Raw genomic sequence first — 21,091 nt, 5'->3', positions numbered from 1 at the left:
AAGACACTGAGCATACCTATCTCTGTGTTAAACACATCAGGACAGTGTCTGATGTTTTTGCAAGTCCAATTTTCTGGATTCGGGTGTGGGTTTTACTACTGACTTCCAACATGAGTTGGGAAAACAATAGTGTTTCTCTACCTCATTAAAAACCTGAATTGTCCCTGTGAACCAGCTCAAGCTGGAGTCAGCACATCAAATCCTTGTTTCCATTTATGTATCAGTGCTTCTCACTGTATGAAATTTGTGACATGCCTGGATGTGACCACATGAATTTAGGCAGCAGTCTCAGTACTCCCGGGATACCGGGAATCTGAGTCTGGGTCCATGTCACTCCAAAACGTTTCTTTTTCCCATCAGAGGATGGAGGCAATTGCATCCATCAGCAGAAGAAAACCCTTCCTGCAAAGCCAGGCACAGAGCGCTTCAGAGAAGCAACCTCTGGCCAACAAAATCCTACTCCCTTCTGAAGCTGGAAGGCTTTTAAACCTCTGTTCTGTGATCCAAACCACCGGGTCTGCTGTCCTGCCACTGCACCTTGCTGTTCTAGTGGGCAGGACCAAGGAGCCTTTGCATCTTTGCACACTGAGGTACAGTTCTCTTCCTCAAGGTCTGTCCAGACATGGCGATCTTGCCAATATTACACCTTTTGTGAAGTTAAAGAGGTTACAAAGCGATGCTAGCTATGGATTGCCTGGTGGATGATTGTCCAGGTTTAGACTATCTGGGAGGTTATCAGAGAGTGTGTGGACCGCGTTTCTGCCTCTCCTTTGCCAGCTGTCCCTGCAACTTGCCAGTGGACAATTTCAAGGAAGCCGAGCAGCTTGTGTTTGGATTTAGAGAAGGTGAAATTACACTGCAGCTACCCAGAAGACAGTGTTGCAAAGTCCAGGCCTTTAGAAGTGAGGCTCAGAAACCCAGGTGAGTTTGGGCTGTGTTTATTAATTCTGTTATTTCAAATTTTTAGCCTGCCCTCTTGTCATGCTCACCAATGATCCCCGAAGTCATGGTGTGGTTAAAAAAAAATAATCATAGGTGCTGTTATTATTATTTAACAGAACTGCGGATTCCCATGAGCCGATCTGTCTCCGGGAGGGGGCCCCGAAGGCAGGCGCCGTACCCTGCTGGAAAGCCAATGAGGGATCCGTGGCGGGGAGCCCCGCGGGGGCGGTGGGAAGGAGTCCACGACGCGCCGCGTGGGGCGGGGCGGGGGGTGCCCGGGGGGGTGCCCATTGCCCCCCGCCGAGGGGGGCCGGGGGCGCAGACTCCGGGCGGGGGCGGCGGGGCCGGTGGCGGGAGGGGAGCGGGGCGCGGAGCGGGGCGCATGCGCGGCGGCGGAGGGGGCCGGGGCGGCGCGGGGGGCGGGCGGGGAGGAGGCAGGGCCGGGCTGGGCCGGGCCGGGCCGCCTGCTTGCACGCCTATTTGAGCGAAAGTAGCGGTTCGCGGGCGCTCAGTGCCGGCCGCCGCGGAGAGGTAGCGGGTGAGCGGCCGCCAGTCGGTGCCCGCAGCCGGTGCGGCGCTGCCCGCCGCCCCCCACCCCCCCCGCCTCCCGCCCCCTGCTGAGGACTGCCGCGCTCGTCGCACGAGTGGCGGTGGGGGGAGCCGCCCCGCGGGGGCCGCCTCTGCCCCTTACCCGCCGCGCCGTTAATGGAAACATGGCGATGGCGGCTCCGACCGGCAGCGCCGCGTCCGTCGCCCCGGCCCTCTGCGGCCACCTGGCCCTGCTGCTGCTCCTCGCCGCCCCCGCCGCACACGGCTACAGCTTCCCCCAGCAGCACACGTAAGTGCCGCCGCCCCGGCCGGGACCCCCCGCCACAGCGGCTCGGCTCGGCTCGGCTCGGCCCGGCGCGGTGGCGCATCGCGGGGCCGCCCCGGGGCCTGCCGGCGCCGCGCGGGGAAGCGGCGGCGGGCGCCGAGCCGTGCCGGGCTCCGCCGTGCCCCGCCGCCCCCCGCCGCACTGGACGCGGTCGGGCGCGGGGGTCTCCGCCCGCTCCCTGCCGGCCGCCGGAGCGGCGGGGCGAGGGACGGAACCAAAGTTGCTGGAAAACGCAAACTTCCCCGCCGGGTGCCGGCGTGCAGGGTGGCGATCGGAGCGTTAATGCGGCGAGAGGGGGGGGAAAGGCGAAAAAGGACTTAAAGGACTTCCCACCCCCCCCATTTAAAGCACGCATATGGTACCCACAACCGGCCGTATCCGGCGGAGTTTGAGCATAAACTATGTAATATATAGGTAGTTCTACAGGCTGTCTGAGCTGGCCGTTCGTCCTCTCCCTCCGTCTGGACCGACAGAAATTGGCTGTAATCTACTAAAAGAGAAAGTCGGAAAGCAGCTCGTTTGGGTGAGGGGGTGGGGGATTGGAGAGTCGCTGCAGGAAGGATATAAATAGATATTTTATTTTTTTTTTTTAAGAAAGCAAGCGCTTTGGAAGTTCATGATTGGGAATATTTGCTAACACATTCAGCTCTCTTGCATACCATGATAACCCTGAAGCCCTGTCCCCCTCCACAAGGCAAGGTGAAATCTTGCTGAGATGTATTTTAAGAGGCTGTCATCTCTGTTATGAAATGCTGAGGTTTGTTGACACAAAACTGGGGGGAAAAAAAAATCCAGACAATTCAAAGTAAAGGCTGACACCGTGTCCTTACAGTCTGTTTTTCTGAAGGTGGGGAAAGATTTCAATGACATAGAGTTAATAATAGCGGTGTTGCCCTTAACTTTATGCTGCCCCAGTGGACATCCACTGCTTTATGTCACAATTTTCTTGTCACTTTTGAGTTGCTTAAGAATAGAAATACATTATATCTATATAAAATGTCATAGGAATTATTTTTGAAAGCCTTTTAGATTAATGTCTTTGAGATCAAAGTACATTTTTACAGACATGTAGTCAGGCCTTCTGAAAAGAAGGCTTATCGGCAGAAGAAACAGTGTTGTTTATTTGGGAGAGCTGTAGCTTACTGTGTTAATATCTGGCTTCACTGAAGGCATGGCTGTTTGCACTCCTTATTTATTCAGAAATACCTCCCATCCAAACAGATTCATTCTGAATTCTCTTGGGTCTTGTATCCTTGTTTCTAATTATCTTTGACCTTTGGGACCCCATGAGTTCCCTTTTTTGCTGTCTCGTAAGTACAGAAATTCTTCAGAATAAGACCCTGAGAAATGCTTACCTACAGGGGGAGGAGAGGAAAGGGAACATGCCGGTCCTCATCCAAGTACCACAGCCTTATGGCCGGATCCAGCATTGCTCTCACATGAATAATCTTTACTTCCATAAGAATCCCTACAGAAGTAAAGGGGATTATGTATGTGGTGAAGCACAGATAAAGTCTGCAGGATGTTTTTGATATTTCAGCAGCTTTTTCAGGGGTTGTAGGTTGTTGCTTTCTCCTCTTAAATTTGGGACACTGTGTCATATTATACAGTAAATCTCTTCTGGGTACCAGTTTACAAGTCAGAACTGTGATTTCTGTCTAACTGCAGAAAGTTTTATAGGAAGGGTCTTATACCAGGAGAGACATACTTGAGAGACATATAATTGGTAAATAATGCATTGGCCTTCCCCTCACCCAGACCGATTATTATCTATATTGTTCTAAAAATCTGGCAGTGTTTACTAGCCAAATCAGTTTTACTCCAGACAATTTGGTGGGCTTTACTAGGGTAGATTTAGTTAGATCTGCACTCTTATCAGTGGTCTTATCAGAGTGGGCCTGATTCTGTACTGAGGGAGGCAAGATGCATAAAAACTGAACCCAGTGTTAAAGATTCATAATTTCTTGCAAATGTGAAGGAAGTGTCTTGAAAAGACCACTAATTCTGTGTGTGCCTCTGGTGGGAAATAATGCTGTCTGGCTGCATCTGGAGAAGAGGCACAGGAGGGATGTGAGACCTCAGCCTGACCTGGTATCTTCTTGCTCATTTTAGTTCCCCTGTGACCTGTTTTGTGAACCCAGAGAAGAGAAGAATCACGAATGGATATTTGATGATGATGCACAATTGCTGGGCAGTAGGTCAACGCTGTAACATGTGGGCTGCAATGCCTTGCGAGCTGTGCCCTAGGGCTGCCGTGACGGTTTCTCAGGAAGGAAATATTTAATAGGAGTAAAGAGTCTGATGGTAGCTGGCACCAAGGTTTGAACAACACTCTAATTGACTGTTCCCCCCCCCCCCCCCCCCAGTAGCTCCCTGTCTGCATCCTTGTTTTTAAAGGCTCTGGATACAATGTAAATCTTTTCGGAAGGTTTGTGCTCAGAAGCCAAGTTGAGCATTGTGGTTTTTCCCCTTACGAGCCACTTTTCTCCGACTTTGGGCAATGCACCCCTGTAACAACAGCAAATGATTTAGAGCATTGATTACAAACCTTGTTTGTCTTTGGAGATTTTCTCTGTAAATCACTGAAGTCGTCTTCTGCTACAGGACTCTCAAAAATAAAGCTGCTTTTTTTAAGTAGCCCCAGAACTGTTTCATTCTGACAGGCAGCGGGCTGAATGATCAAGATATTCTGCCTAAGGGGGAGGGGGGAGAAAATAAAGAACACTTTATTTATTATTTTAGTTACAGTTGTATTAATTATCATCAGTGGTTCTGTGTGGAGATTCTTGGTTCTGTCCCTGATAAATTGCTGGTGTCCCACATTATCTCTCTCTTCCTGGGTAGCATGGTTTTAATCATCTTATGCTGAGCTAAGGAAGGCTCGGCTCAGCCAGTTGTCCAAAGGGGAGTTTTGCATTGAGATTTAAAATGCAAAATCCCAGATTGGAACAAACCTATTGGGGCGGGCATGTTAGGTGATGTCCACTGACTGACGAGGCTCCTTTTAGGAATGGTCATGTACAAGAACGTGCATCTGTATGGTCAATGGGATTAATGGCTGTGGAAAAAAGGCTGTTGGCTGCAGTTAATTTTTCTTTTAAACAGTATGCAGAGGGATTCCTGTGGCAGTGTGGTAACAACCTCTGCTTGAATTTCTGAGAGATTTGGTATTAGATGATTGAAAGCCTGGTCAATCAGGGGAGTCCTGCACCTGTATTGCCGTCACCTTCTGTTAGTGGGGATAGTGTTCATGCGAGTGCTGGAGAATGTGGCTGCCTGTGCCGCTGCCTGTGCCACCACTTGGGAGCAGAACAAACCCCCTCCTCACTTTGCAGAAAGGCTTTTTGTCGCTTGGACTTGAAAGAAAATTGCCACCTGCTAGAGGGTGGCGAGCCATTTGCTTCTTGTGAGGAAGCAGGTGTATGCAGGATTGCTGTGTCTCCACTGGTGAGGCTTGGCTTCATTGCTGCTCTGCAGGGCATCTCTGACCAGCCAGCCAGAGAAGAAAGGGATCTCTGCAGGGTAAAGCACCAGTCTGGGGACTAGGGTCCAGTCCTGCTTCTCCACCATGAGATTTAGCACTTGTCAGATACTGGCAGTAGTTTTGGGCAGCAAGCTCTAGGTGTTACCAGGGTTCCTGTGGGATAGTGAGCAGTGAAGGCTCTTGCTGAGAGCAATAAGGCCTAAGAGTTGCCCATCACCACTGGAAGATAGTCTTGAGGCTGCCTCTACCAAATGAGTTGCTTCATTTTAGGAGGTTTTGATTTGTACTTGTATCATTTCACCCTAAATGAGGTTGATTATGCTGGTAGTGACGGCACATCTGGGCTAGCAGGGCTTGAAATAAATAACTCTATTAGGACTGGATGCTTTAGGGTTTGCGGGATACCATGTAGAGGAAGTTCCTTCTCTTGTTCTACTGCCCACCTGCTATGCAGGCAGAAAATCTCTTCCTATGATGGTTTTGATGCTTGAGAAGGGAACTTGCCTGGAAAGGAGTGGAGAAGTGGGGAGATGGCCCTGCTTGTCATCTTCTACACTCAGCTGAGCAGAGAGACAGCTCCTTGGGAGGACAATCTACCCAGTGAGTGACTGACAGATAGTGTCACTCCATCCCTGTGAGGGCTGAGCAGCCTCTGTGAGAACTGGTACCCAGTGGGGGCACAAACACCCAGTGTCCTTGCAACAGCCCCCTCTGGGCTGTGCATCAGTGGCAGAATCCCCTTTGAGGTACACAGAGGTACCCTGAACTGCCCAGAGGATAAATAACAGCCCCAGGGAGAGGAGCAAATGTTTTTGAAAAGCCGTTTGCGATATTTCTTTTTGGCATTTTAAAAATTTTTCTCCACTTCTGTTACCATTCCTGAATGCTTCCTGCTCAGGTATTGCATGGGGAAGGGGCAGGCATCACATAGCAGGACATTACTGCTTTCTTGCCTGTCCTTGTGAAATGTAAACACCATATCCTGGCTGTAGTGATTGCCTTCAAGTTTGTGGTTTCAGGAGTTTGAGTTTTTCAACTGTATACGCTGAAAAATTGTTAATTTACATTCTCCTGGGGGAGCATGTGTGGGTTCCCACTGAAATCAATAAGGTGCCTGCACATAGATCTGAGGATAGAAATGGGCTCGTGTTTGGTGTCTGACAGGTATAGTTCCAAAGCTTAATTGTAAAGAGGCTTTGTGTGTTTTATATGCATATACACAACAGCCCCTTAAAGGTGGAAGATGGTTGCATAAGGTCTAAATGGAAACCTGAAAACTTATCGTTGAATGAGCTTCCTGGTGTTTGGCTTCAAAAGCCATCAGAAAGGCTCTGAGGGCTTAAGTGCTGGGGCATCTGCACACTGTAACATTGTGCATGTGCACAAACCGTATGAGTTAAACAATGCTTTTTTCAGCCAATGAAATACTCATGTGGAATGAAAGAAAAAGTCATTACCAAACAAAATACTTGAGTGAAATATTCAGCAAGAAAGGACAGTATCTGAATGTTTCGATATTTACATTTCCAGGAGCCTCTTGAAAGCAAAATATGTTTTGTTAGCAAAATTATTTTTTCCTGTCTGGGGTGTTGGTAGTACTTTGTTTTAGAGCTGTTCCTGTAATCTAGCCTTCATCCTCAAGTTTATTATTGCTGGGTTGTATGGGGAGTGGGGTTGTACAAACTGTTGTTACTGGAGAGTTGGCTTGTATCAACAAGCTATTGCTATGGTTTTCTTTAGGCTGAATCATTTGATCTTTCAGAGCATGCACGTGGATTTTCTTCATAACTTTAGCAGTATTCCTACGACCCTTCCAATTCCATCTCAGCCATTATCTTTTGGTCATAAATACTATAAATAAAAGGTCTTTACCCAGAGTAAAGGATTAATTCTTCTGCTGTGAAGTGCTTCTTGCATTGACTGATGCATGAGTGGTCACAATATTTAGCCAGATCAGCTTGTGATGGGTGAAAGGGCTGCAAGGCAAGAGACACATGGATCTGAATGGCAGTCAGGCCAGACAAAGGTTGCATGGTCTGTGGTTTCTGTTAACTCTGCACAAGGTCGTTGTTCTTGCCTGTGATTAGGCTACCATGCTGCCTCCCCGGAAGTGGCTTCTCAGTCTGGTGGGGACAGTGCAGGAGCTGTTGTATATATAGCACACCTTCTCCCAGGACCATGTGAGACTGCTTGTCAGGAGAACCAGGATTGGGCCTCCTCCCCTTGCTTCTAGTTGAGCCTGAGAACTCCAGGGGAGGCAATTGCTGATAGCAATCCGATTGGGTGCTAAATAGGGATATAAACCATTTAGTGCAGTAGCTCTGATGATAAAGCCTTGGGCGAAGTTGCCAAAACAGAAGTTGAGTTTGCATATCTCTAATGAGCCAAGTGCCTTTGGGCAGTAATGGCACTGAAATGTGTGGAGTTAAACCCAAAAAGTACAGGATGCCACATGATTTTTAGCTCTGATCTGTGTCAAAAGTCCCTGAAGTTCTTGCAGTGAAAAGGAGATTTTTAATGAGTCTCCTGCCCCCCAGACCATCATCCTTCTTTCATTGTCCACAAAGGGTGGGAATGGAGCTACTTTTTGCATGGACTAGGCTGGAGCTATGTTTGCACCAGTGGGTATCTGTTAGGAATCCACTGAAGCCCTGGACAGACTTTGGATTTCCTTGGGTTCTGTTGGTGCCAACACTGTTCTGCTACCTTGTCCTGCACTGACATTTGAGGAATCTATGAATCAATATGGGTTGTGCCTACAGTGATATCATAGTGCCACTCTGATAGAAAACACGGAGCGATGGATTACAAAAGGCATGTTCATTTACTTGATGAAGGTTGTCTATCTTGAATTATTTATGAGGCTTTACAGCATGCTAGTAAATTTTGCAAAAGCAGTGGAGTCCTGGTAATGTGAGTCTCTTCACTGCAGCTTCCGTAGTGGAGTTTTGCTGAGAAGGTACAGGAGGTGGGGAATGGAGGAAGAGGAAGAAATAGGCAGTGAGTGGAGGGATAGAGAGAGACACTACTGTTTTCACGTACAAATGATGAGGTGTGCAGAGCAATGAAGTGCGAATTAGTTAGATTGTGCTGTGCAGTGTGCAAACCTGTGTAGTGTTAGAGAAGAGCTTATGCTTCAGGGAAGGGTGGCTGGGAAAGGATGGGGAGTATAGATGCAAGGACATAGAAGGGTGAAAATCTCATGATCAAAATGCTGGCATCTTCCCATCTGTAGGAACGTTAATCACAGGGGTAGTTTTTTTAAAGTATATACTAATTTCAGTGAGATTTCCTTATCTGAGTTCCACCAAATGAAGGATCAAGCCAAAATTGGCCAGGCTTTTCTGTGTGGCACTAGGCAGCTGGAAGACTTGCAAGTGTGCACAGTGTGTGGCAGTGGATCAGAGGGGTTTGCTCAGGATAACCTGGTAGATCTGTGGCCCACAGGAGCATTAAGTTGCTATTATCCAACAGGGAGATCGAGGGCAGTAAAAGCCTGAGTCCCGGAGCAGTGTGTCAGCTTCCCTTGGTCCCTGCTGAAACACCACTTCAGAGCTAAAAATCAGTGATGTGGCAGGCATGGTGCAGGTTTGGGGTGTAGCTGCCACTGCGTACCTGGTTTGTTGATAAAGACAGCCTCCCCCATGCTTTCAGGCTTCCAAGCCTCTTGGCCTTCCAAGCACAAACAAAGTTACCCCTTAAACTGTTAAATTGGTGGAAAGAATTGGGAAAGAGCATTGTATCCATCTCCGTTGAAGTGACAAATGAGGATACGACTCTACTTATAAATAACAATGCCTTTCAACTCACAACAGAACTGGGTCCTGAAACTTCTATCTTGTCACAAGCTGCCAGTCTGTTTGCTGTCAGTCTGTTTCTTCTCCTGTGGGCACTTAATATTCTTCAGTCCAGAAGAAATCCAGTATCTGAAGTCTGACGTCACATTCATGCTCCAAATAAGAAAACAAAACAAGAGGCATATTTCTAAATATTTTTCAGAGCTGACCTTGTATAAGCCACTTAAGCTTCAAAAATGTATAAAGCTTTCAGTGATTTAATTTCTGTTGAATCAAAGATATCCTTGTATTTGAATTTTCATCTCTATTGAATTTTATGTAATAATACCTCTTTATTGTGGCCAATGAACACTTTATCTACAGTGTGACACAGTGAGGGCTGTGAATGCAGTGCCTTGTTTGCATTTCTAACATATGGTGGGTTTCACAGTTGAGTTTTTGGCAGCTGTAATGCAGACACCAAAATAGAGACAGACTTAAGCCAAGCAAAACACCTAATATTCAACTTTATCAGGTGTTGAAGATTGAGTCACATTCTGGGCTGTGAATGGTTGAATGTGTTTTTATTGCTCCATAATGAATGCAGTAGACCCAGGAGGAGGTCTCTACTAAGTGTTCACTCTAGTTTCACATTCTTGGGATCAGTGTGGGGGGCAGTGGCTCAGGGAGTGTTGTGTGGGCTCATATGCTTCCAGGACCTCTGCGGTGGGAGGGATGCCCATTGCCCAGGTAAAAGTACACCTGCAGCAGCGTGTTGTGCCTACCAGGGGCAAAAAAGGTGTCAGAAACAGCATTTAATTGCTCAAGACCTGCAAGCTGAGAAGAGTTTCAGGACATTGAGCTAGGCATGCATCGCAGCTTCGTGGGCACTTTGCTTTCCCCTCTTCCCCTGGCTGCTCTAGGAAGGAGGGTAGATTACATTAGTATGAAAAAAACCAGTATTTTTGTCTTCACGCAGCGCTTGGTTTTTATTTAGTCTGTTTTTGTTTGCTGGGAAATATTAATAATCGTTGACCAGTGACCAAACTGATGACGTTATTTTGCCTCTCACAGCATGACAGCACTTCCAAGCGCACAGACCAAAACAGCATCAGCCCAAAAGGAGTCCCTTCTGTGCACAGGCAGATATGTTTTCATGCCCCTCCTTGGCTGTGTGCTGGGACACTGCTCATGATTGAGCCATTCTACGTGATGTTGGATTTGTTACAATGCAGAAGAATTTGTTGTTGTCAGTCATACCTGCTGTACTCTGCAACGGCTGTGTTAGGCTTAAAAGCTGAGGAATGTCAAAAAATGTTTTGAGATACTGGGCCAAACTCACCCCTGATGTAACAATGCTGTGGGAGTGGGATTATGCCAGGGACAACTTTCAGGCCTTTGTCTTTTAACTTTTAAATATCACAGTGCTTGTGGTTGCTTCTGATGTGATTTTTATTGTGAGATGGAGAAAAGAAATGCATCTAACACATCTACTATCTGCTCATACTGTGGTCCCAGTTTCTAAATAACCCCATTTAGCACCTGTCTGCCTGTTTGACCCAGCAACAAAAATGTTGTGTTGGCATTTCTGACATCAATACTGCCTTTTTACCCATCATCTTAAGGCTAAATTGAACACTTCTGTGTCACTTGCTCCTCACTATGTTTATTTGTTTCGATCTAGTCTTTACTTTAGAGAAAAACCTCACCAGGTCTGTCTCACCCTTACCGCCTGCTAGGAGGTAGGGCTCTCTTTTCTGAGAAGTGCCTCCTTCCACAGCTGAACCTTATACCCTCAACTTCTCCCTGCTTCCCTGTGTCCCCTGCTTAGATGAGAGGATGGAGCAGGTGAGTCAAAAGGGCTCTGACAGCTGCATCTTGGCACGAGGTCTCACTTCACCATTGTGGCTGCTGGGCTAGCTCGTACCTTTTCTCCCTATTACAGCCCTGTCCTGACAGCCTTGCTCGTGCTTTTTGTGCTCAAGCAAGCACAGAATTACCAAGCTGGAGGTGAGGCTACATCTCAAGACCAGTGCTCTGCGTGGAGCACTGCCTGTGGCAATGCTGGTGTGTGGGAATCTTCTTTTCCTGCCTTTCTTCTCTTGACACGGCTCCAAGTGGAGCCTTGTGCTGAAAGCATTGCTGGTTTGTGCACTTTATGAATGTGGTTATGCCTGCTGAAAGTGTCCTTTTTTATTCTATAAGGACCACTTAATAAATGTCACTTATTTGGTGACTATTAGGCAACTGAGTGCGTGGTCGCCTTCTCAGCTGGAAGTGGCTGCCAGACCCTGTCCTGTTCTCTGGAGTCACAGCTGGCTGGTGGAAGAGTAGGTTTGCCACTTGCCAGAAAAAAAGATGCGGTGTTTTCCTGGTAGCTTGCATAGTACTTGACTCTCATTCTTAGTTAAATCTACTTAGAGCTGTGTTTTTGTTGTTAGATCCCAAAGATAGCATGAGGATTATTTTATGTGAAGTTTCTTCCAGAGAAAACAAAGCAGCTGCAGAAATGAAGGGTTTAGTAAATGGTACCTGTCCTTCTTACAGAGGAAGGTCAGAGTGATTGCATTGTGGTGGTGGTGAGCTGAAAAGAGACCCACTATGGGCGGCAGATCAGATGCTCCAGCTGTTGCATTACCTGAGGCCCATGTTAGGGCCACAAGTAATGCATTACCTGCAGCTTCTCTACTTAAAATTATATGCCCCTTGTTGGATGAAGGATTCATGTGCAAAGCCTGGTGCCTGAGGGGCTGGGTGGAATTGGCAATGAGAGTGCTGTTTCATCCTGCACAAGAGGAGCTAACTTGCAGTACTGCGTGAGCTGCAGTTTGTTGAAATGTTCTGAAGTCTGAAGTTCATTGTGCAAAAGGTCAGGTTCCATGACCAAAGCAAGGGCTACAGCGAGTATACAGTATTTTTTTTCTAACTTTCCATATGAAACGAACCTTGCTTCCTCATTTGGCTTCGCTACAATGTTTATTACAATGTCATTCTTTCTCATTTTTTTCTACTGCTATGATGTTCAGGTTTAGCATTTATCTTTGAATAGTTTCTGAATAGCAGAGTGCTTGCGTTACTGGCAGTGACATATAGTTAGTCTTGCTCATGGGTAGCAGTGAGGAGTCTAGACAGACTTCAGCCCTTGGTGGCATGCTTAAGAGTCAGGAAATTACCTTGGAAGTTGTTAAAATTGCTCCTGTGTTAATCTTGCTGTTATACCACAGCTTCTGGCAGTATGTGGGTTAGCAAAATGCTTGTAGCTGAGAATGAGGGCAGAGTCTCACTTTGGAAGAGTCTCAGCAAAGACCTTGTCTTACACCTTTACTTTGAGGAGATTTACACTGATGAATTTGACCCGCTTTTCCATTGCCAGGCCTATCTTCCAGGTGTTCTCTTATCCCTGATTGATCTTCTGGCCTACTTTCTATCCATTACGCGTTAAAAGGTGACCAACCTGTCAGTCTTGGCTAGCATGAGGAGCAAAGCTTGTGTGCCTCAGGCTTGTTCCCTGGGAAGACAAGTAATTCTTTCATGGCACCCTTGGGATTGTCCCCCCTCCCATTGCTGTATGAGCATCTTGTTCTGTTCTCCATCTTCTATTCCTTATAATGGTGTTTTACACATGCTTTGTAATAGCACTTGCACTTCCCTGTTGCTCATTTTGCTGATGAAACTAAGGCTTCAGAGACTCCAGTATGTCAGCAGTGGAGCAGGAAATGCAACCCAGGTCACGTAATTCTTCCTCTTCTATTCCTCCAAATGAATCCATGCTCTTCGTTTCAGGATAAATGTTCGTGTCAGGATAAATGTTCGTGCTATGTACTAACAAGACAACAGATTCAACTGCAAGAACAGAAATGTGGCCAGGAGGATTTGGACTCCAGGGACAATACCTGTTCCTTCAGTTTGGGAGAGTGGGAACTGTCCTTGTGGATGAAAAGCTTCTCTGAAGGATGCTATTCTCTGGCAAATGCTTGGGATCATCAAAGCTTGGGCAGTGCTGTTCTCTGTATAGTTAGGCAAGGGTGAGAGGGCTTGCTGCTGAATGCTTACTGCGCTCAGCACAGGGCTTTTACAAATTAAATGCGTGCCCTCTGCTGCATAAGCCCTCCGTTGGCTGCTTGTGCCACTTAAATTACAGTCAGGCACCTTTCCCAAGAAATGCTTTCTTTAAAATAGCATTTTTGCGCTGATGATGCACTCAGTTAGAATTGGATCTTTTGTGCTCATTGCCTCCTTGTGGCAAGCGCTCACCGGTGGGACCAGTTGCTGGGGGAACTGTAGGGCAGTAGCTCCTGACCACCCCTTGGACGTTTATCCCCTGGATAGTACCTGAGATAACATCTGAACATTTCCCACTCCCTGTGTGTGTCTCAGAGAGAAATTCTAGAGGCCATTAAGCTGGGTAATTTACATGCTTCTTGAGCCTGTGCCTAGGGAAATATATTTCACAGGTAATTTCAAATCTCTTGGTGTGTGGAAGAAGTCGTTATTCTAAACAGAAAGGGGCTGGTGATGTCACGGGCCCCATTGAGAAGACCACATTAGGGACTGGGATTTTTCTCTCTTGCAGAAAAGCGTCCAAGGCATTGTATTCATAGGCATTTTGGATGTCAGATGTTTTTGGTTTTAAAGTTGATACTCATTTAGAAAAGCAGAAGAGGTAATTATCTTGTAATCTTAGATTTCAGCTACGTGTGAGCATATTGTGTGTGAGGGCTGGGAGGAGACCTCCTCCGGGGTATTCATAGGTGTGTGAGTTTCCTGCTTTGGTGTTCAAGTGCTGTCTTCCAAGGGCAAACATCAAATTTAGCATCAGGAGGTTTGAGTTGCAGTTCTGAGTCTGCTCCCAAAAGTCTGTCTGGATTTGAGACGACTGCTTCACCTTTGTAGCTCTATTCTTTCCTGCTGGGGGAGGGACCAAAACAAAAACAGCCCAGAAAATGACAAAAATACTAAGAGGATTTGACAGTTTGATGTTGATCAGTGCCTTCAAAACTGTTTGAGCTGTTGCACTCTGTGCTTTAATTGTGATAATGCAATGGTGAGGGAATGTGGACGGTAAATATGATAATTGTGAAGTGAGGCTGTGGGTGCGTTGCTGGCTTGTTAGCTTGAGGTATCTGGTGAGGAAAGGGACGCATCTGTGCTTAGGCTCCAGTAGAGTTTCCTAGTGACCTTTCCCTTTTGAAAGGGAAGACAGCTTGTTGTAGACTGGTGTTTTCTTGCAGCAGGGGGAACTCCCGAGGTGCTCCAGCACAGCATCCTCCTTCCATGGGGTCCTCCAGGACAAGAGGTACATTCTTTCCTGTGTGAAAAGCTGGCTGCAGTTGGAGATGGGGAAACTGAGCCTGATGGACCAATGTCCTGAGCATGTATAGCAAATCCTGCAGTACCTTCTGAGTATTTCCAGTGTGGTTCAGTCATCTCCATTTCAGTAAGCTTGTATCTTTTTCAAAGGAAAGGTTGTATGTATAAGCTTTTTCCTTGTGGAGGGAGCAGTGTTTGTCCCAGCTGGATGGGGAGGAGAGAGGAGGTGACCTGTGAAAGCTGATGGTTTCATCCCTGTTACTGTTGTGCTCTGAGTGATGCAGCAGCACTGGGACAAAACAGAACTGGGCTTCATGCTTCCACTATTCCTGCCTTAAAGCATGTCTGGATGCCACCTTGCAACAGGAGAGGTCTTGCAGATAGCTTTTAGATGTGTATCACAAAGTAGTGAGGTAATAGCATAAATGCAGTAAGCTATTTTTTTTTTACATGTTCTTCACCCCCATCCCTTTTTTCTTTCATTGCTGAAAGGGACTAATACAGTGAAGAGCTTCTGCAAATGAAGGTGACTGCATACAAAATAACAGGGTTCTGGGTGTTTGGCTGGTGAGAGATGCAATGAGTGAGCATTGCTAAGTGCTTTATAATAACAATGATTACAATGCTCTCTTAGGAGCCAGGAATCTCTCAGGTAGGGGGATGGTGGGGAAAGGGGTTGTTTAAGATGGGGGATTTAACTAGAAAGTCATCTAGTGACAGTGACACCCAGAAAGCCCCTGAGGAATGTTGCATATGATGCTGTGAGAGGCTACTCCAAAAACCCCAGACTTATATTAACATGGTTAGAGGCTGAAGAACAATGGCAATAGATGCCCCTAAATAGCTCTTGTAGCAGGAGGTCTTTGTGGCAGAGGTTAATGATATCCAGAGGTTAATGATGTCATTTCTTGGTAAGGAGAGAAGTTGTAGACATGAATTCACCAGAGGTCTGACTAGTCAGTAGTCCTCTATCAGACTCCCTAATACGGCTTGTGTTTTAGTGATCACATTAATCGTTGTGTGCCTAGTCTGTTTCTGATCAGCTAAACTTTTCAATGGGAAGGGTGGATGCTGAAAGCAGCCCTCCAGTGTCCTGTGGCTAGTAAGAGTTACCTGTGTGCCATTCTCAGCTTGGCTGTGTTTGTGTTTTGCGGCAGCTCTCCCTAGTAGCATTATTCTTCCTGGCAGTAGGAGCCTTGTTGGGTGGAGTACCTTGCGTGAAGAGCATGTTGGGAAGCTCTTTCTTGTTGGGGGCTCTAGTTTATCCTTTATTTCCTGGTTGCCACTATGACGTAATGCCTCTCCCTCACCCTTTAAACAGCATGCTAGGGAAATGAGAGATGGCTATAATGTATGTATTCAAAACTCCAGGACATGGCACTCATTCATCGTGTTTTTCCCCATAACTTGACCAGACTCTTTACACAAATGACCCAAGCAAGGGGAACTGTTTTGCTTTCTCCAGTATCTTACTATTTGTATAGCCAGGAGGTGGTTGTTATGAACTATGCTAAAGTCTTGCAGGAGCCTGTATCAGCTTGGATAGTCCTGCTGTTGCTCAGCAATGATACAGGAGCATGGGGCGACTCATAACATCTAATCACAAAGCTGTTTGCATATGCTTTAGATGAGTGTTCTGGTGGCACAATACAGAAACACTACCCGAACTGTTGTCTTCTAGCCGTCTAGCCTGATGTACTCGAGTGACAGCCTCGCTATTTCTCTGGGCTGTGAAAAAAGCTCTCCCATCTCCAACCAAAACTGCGGATCCTGCAAGGTGTGGTTGCTTTGTCTTCTGGGGTGATTCAGCCTTCCATCTGGTGATGAGGATTTACTGGAATGAACAACAAGATGCAACAAGCTATCCTACTTCCATCTAGCTCCCAAGAGAGTAATGAATTATACACAGAATAAACAACCTGATACGTCTGTCATTATATCATAAAGGACTTCCATAATTCATGCAGCTTGCAAAATCCTTACTGAGACCTACCATCCATAACCTTATCTTTTGCCATGGGGGATGGGATCTTTTCAGCCTTTGCCCAGATTGCATCTGTAAAACAGAAGGAGTCAGCGAGGAGGAAGGTTTTGTCATAAAACTTCATCTGTATAATGAGTTGCAAAGTGACGTGCAAGAGCTATCAGCCATTGGTATCTCAAGGGGTGCTGAAAATGACAAGTGGCTGCACTGGGTGAAATTTATGCAGGTAGTGTGCTTCATAGAACTGACATCTATTCACTTATTTATTAATTCGTTGTGTTTCAAGTCCAGATTTGTGACAGGCTTTGAAATCAGAAGCCTGGTTCTAATCCTGCACAATGAGAGTGCCAACATGGTGGAACCCACGGACTTCTCTCACTCCTGGTGCGCATCAGCAAGTGTGCCATAGAAATCTAGTTTCAAGATGCAGAGTGAGAGCATAGCTTTTCATAAAAGCAGGGAGGCTAAGGCATTAGTTTAACTTTGTCTCTGAACAAAACAGTTAATTGTTTTGGGTAGCATGTGGCTGGTATCACTTGTACAGCTCCAGTAATGATAGCCATTGGCTTTGGCTTATTTTGCTTGTGTTGTAGCCCTGGAGTTGCATGCTGGCGCGTCTGCTGCCGTCACATGAGAGGTCAAAGTATGTGAGCCACCCATTAAAGTTTCCATTTGCAGGACCATCTCCATAGCAGCAGGAACAGTCAGTCTGGATCTCCAGACATAAATTCAGTAACTAATTTATTCCTGTTGTAAGGCAACCAAATTCAGTTTTGCTTATGCAGTTGGCAAGTGGCTTGAGTAGACTCCCCACATGGCAGAGGAATTAACTTCTTACTGAACTTTTTCCGTCTCCCAGCTAAAAATGGCAAACTAGCATACCATCTTGAGGTGCCCAGTTCTGCTTCCACTTACAGAAGTATGAGTTGGTGGCAATGTGCTGAGATCAGATTTACCCCTTAAGACTGTAAGAATTAATTCTTGCACATTTTCAATGTATCTGGGGATCCTAATATGGAGGTCCTGCCAAATAATGCTCTTAACATCCAGGTATCCATCACAGGATGGCTGCATCATTGAGTGGTGGCCTGAAGATGAACGCTGGGCTGATAAGAATGGGAGAGAAGAACTTGATGATGGGGTTCATGGCTGGAAGTGCCTTTTGGGAAAGCACTTTCCTCTGCTGTACGGTCTGCAGATGTTTGCTGTGGTTGCTTTGCCATTTGTTCTTTTCATTGCTGTATCAATGAGGGGCACGTGAATGCATTTGATCAGAAGAATGCAGTGCCTGTTTGGAGGCCTTTAGCAGCACTGCCAGGCAAACATACCAGCTAACACATTCAGTGACTTCTTCCTCTTTCTGTCAGCAAATCATCTACCAACAGATTGTGATTTTCCTCAAACCTACTCTTAAGCTTTAAATTATTCACTGAATTATCCTTTGGCCTCCAGCTCCTTTGCATATCAAATACTCCAGATCAGCTTTTTGTAAAGTTTGAAATTCAGGATATTTTGATTGGACATGTAGCTCTCAAAGAATAGTTATCATGGCTCTTTGTCATACTGGGAGGACATTTCAAGTGGGGTCCTGCAGGGATCTGCCCTGGACCTGCCTTTGTTCAATAGTTTCATTAATAACTTAGGCAATGGAATGGGAAATATGCTTATAAAATTTGCAGGTGACACTGAGCTAAGAGGGGTTGGATGTACTTTGGAAGGTGTTATCAGAATTCAAAATTATCTCAGAAAATTGAACAGCAAGCCAGATATCAGTAAAATGAAATTCAGTGAAAACAAATGCAAAGTGCTGCACGTAAAGAGGGAGAAATCAAATGTACAAATACAGAATAAAGAATGTCTGTCTGGGTAGCAGTGTGGCAGAAGAGATCTTGAGAATTATTGTGGATCTTTGAGTCAGTGAAGTGCTGTCATAGCAGAAGGGCACACTTATTCTCCAGTGTAGAGTAGCTTTTTGGACAAGACTGGGGAGATGATGTTTTCTTCCTCATACAGCACTGGGTTTGACTTCTGTTGGAGTACCTCATCTCACTTTTGGCATGAGCCTTTGGAGAGGTAGGTACACTGTAGAGAATCCAGAGTAGGGCAACAAAGAGGATGAATGTTTAGAAAACATTGCAAAGGAAAGAAAGATGGAAAAAACTGAGTTTGAAGTTGAAAAACAAAGAATTGAAGGGCAAAGGATGCAACAGAATAATGATCTTCCTGTTCTTTGGAGCTTGTCATAAGAATTTTTCAGTGTCTGCTGTAGGTGGGATTAGTGGGAAAAGGCAAGTGAGATTTAGGGTGGATAAGAAGGGAACTTTTTCACCACATAGTGAAAAATATAACTGGAAAAAGGTACTGTGGGGATCTTGGGTTCATCTTCAGCAAAGCATTTAAAGAACAGATCAGACAATACGTCATACAAAGGGTCGAGGTGTTCACGTGTTCCAGTGCAACTAATGGTGGAAGAAGAATTCCCAAAGCCCCTGCCATCTAACATGTCTGTGACTGACCACCTACTACCTGTTCTGTTCTAGATGGAGTTACACCTTAAATGGTTAATGCTTCAGTTTTCTGATGGAGAAATCATATTTACAGTTTTCCTATTGCCCTAAATGTCATTTGTGGGAAGTTGGTGGTTACTGTTGGTTTTCCCATAGGTACCTACAAGAATATTTGTGCTCAAGAACTCTTAATGAAACACAAATTTTCTGGGTAATTGTCAGACTATTTTCCCCTCACTTCTTGCCCAGCTCTATCTATCCTGCAGGGTGAGAAAATTCCCCAGTTATCCTTTTTATTGTATTGTAACACTTGGGGCATCAAACCGGTATCAGGATGCATTTGGTAGGGGGTTTGGCACTTTTTTCTGGTGGTTTTTTTTGTTTTTACAAGATATACTGTGCTGCAAAAAATTGTAAAGACGAGGCAGACAAAAGGTAGGACAAAGAAACAGGTGCAGAAAGTTAGTGTTGGAATCAAGAACAAAGTAATTTGGTGACAGCATGTTCTACATTTAGCTCTATCCCACTGTCTTTCCCCTTCATGTTTCTTAAGGATCTTTGTTGGGACATAGTTATATAAAGACCTGTGTGCATACTTTAAATTAAAAAGTAGTCATAAAATGACGGTGTGGGAGGCTTAATAATGTCTGGAAGCATGGTCAGTAAGTTATTTGGTTAGTTTGAAGGAAATAGGTGGTCTGTAGAGGTTGTGTGTTCTAAAAGAAAAAAAATGCAACTTTGTTTTTTCATGACATGTAAATATTGGCTCAAGTGGGGTTTTACAGCCCAGGTATGTGTAAAAAAAAAAAAAAATTAAAATCAAGAAAACTCAGGGGGGCATGAGCATGCACACACATGCACGCATGTGCATTGACACACAAGGTATTATAGTTAAAGGATTAAGCATCTTGAAGGAATAAGCCAATTATAAGAAGTTCCTGCACAGCAAAAATTAGACAACACAGTAATTAATAACCTTATTAAATAGCAATATTTGGGCACTGAACCAAGGAGTATGAATCAGTATGAAGCATTCTTGGCTGAACATACTGCATGAAGTGTAGACGCTTGTACAGAACACTCTCTGAGTAGAACCCAATAAGCTTTGGGTCAGCATATCTACTTAGCAAGTAGTTTTTCCTCTTGTCCTTTCATGTTTGTGTGAATCTCTCTTATGTTTTTGGGCCAGGAAGGCAGCAAGAGAAAAGGACTGAATCTCCTATCTTATTTTTAACATCCTCTCTTGCTTGCAGTCAAACAAGCACTCTCCTAAGCCTCCTTTAAATAAAAGTGTCCTCAAGCAGAAACCTAATTTTCTTTCCTCTTACTTCTCCTTTCCCTGTGCTTTTCTGCGAAGCCACTTGCAACCAGACTTACATTCATTAGTAGTTTAACTGCCTTACCCACCCCTAGGTTAGATGTAAAGAGGTGTGACTGCAGCCTGTGAAGGGTCTGCCCCATGCACCCTGAGCTGCCAAGGGGCAGAGTGACCCTGGGCTGAGCTGCAGCGGTATGTCCCTGTGGTGCTGGCAACAGGCCGTCAGCGTGTGGTTTGCGCTAGTGGCTTGTCTGCGAATGTCTTCAGCTTCTGTACAGCAGACCAGGACTCCAGGCTGCCATCTGTTGTGTGCACAAGTGTGGGAGGATGTGGGCCAAGGACAGCCTGTCTCCTGTCTTTCCAGGCAATTCTTATTTTCTTCCAGAAATTAGAATTCTTCCAGCTGCTGTGTGGCAGCTGGATCAGTGGTGTAGCCTCACAAACCAATGGGGACATGCACAGAAGTCTTTGCATCTGCTTGGGTCACCTAAGGCATGAAGCGTGCCCTAACCCTCTGGAGGGTTGCTGTGACCAGTAGCAAGGTGCAGGTGCCCACTGAGCAGGAGTGGGACAGGCAGGACGCTTTGCTTCCTGGCCCCGACTGCAACAGCAGTGATTTGCCTCCGATATGGTGCTTGTCACAGTAAATATTTTTGAAGCTCTGCTGCTTTTTTAAGCCTACTTTATCTCATCTTTAAGAAAAAATCTATTATGCAAATTATGAAATCAATTAGAATTTTTGTAGTTTTCTTTGGAGAGGCAGCGATAAATGGTGTTGTGTTTTCAAAAATCATTTGTCTCCTGCTAAATGTTGTACAGGAGGCTCTAAAATATACAGGGGAAGGAAACAATCTTTTACACTGAAAAAAAATGGTTTTATTAATACATATCCTGAA

At 45.7% G+C, this 21,091-nt stretch overlaps 1 protein-coding gene across 4 annotated transcripts in view; it reads left to right on the top strand.

Annotated features, from left to right (window-relative positions):
* The first annotated feature begins 1,362 nt into the window (after positions 1-1,362).
* The window catches only part of CACNA2D2 (calcium voltage-gated channel auxiliary subunit alpha2delta 2), a 236,274-nt gene continuing 216,545 nt past the window's right edge, over positions 1,363-21,091 (top strand). For 3 of the 4 annotated variants that reach the window (XM_064454072.1, XM_064454071.1, XM_064454069.1), the window contains exon 1: positions 1,363-1,780. In XM_064454072.1, coding sequence (XP_064310142.1) covers positions 1,656-1,780 — 125 coding nt within the window. In that variant the 5' untranslated portion in view covers positions 1,363-1,655. The remainder of the gene's footprint in view (positions 1,781-21,091) is intronic. The other variant, XM_064454070.1, reaches the window with a different exon arrangement.

This window comes from Phalacrocorax carbo, chromosome 6, assembly GCF_963921805.1.
Source record: "Phalacrocorax carbo chromosome 6, bPhaCar2.1, whole genome shotgun sequence".
NCBI lineage: Eukaryota > Metazoa > Chordata > Aves > Suliformes > Phalacrocoracidae > Phalacrocorax > Phalacrocorax carbo.
Note: the sequence above shows the minus strand (reverse complement) of the source record. Positions and strands in the feature narration are given on the sequence as shown.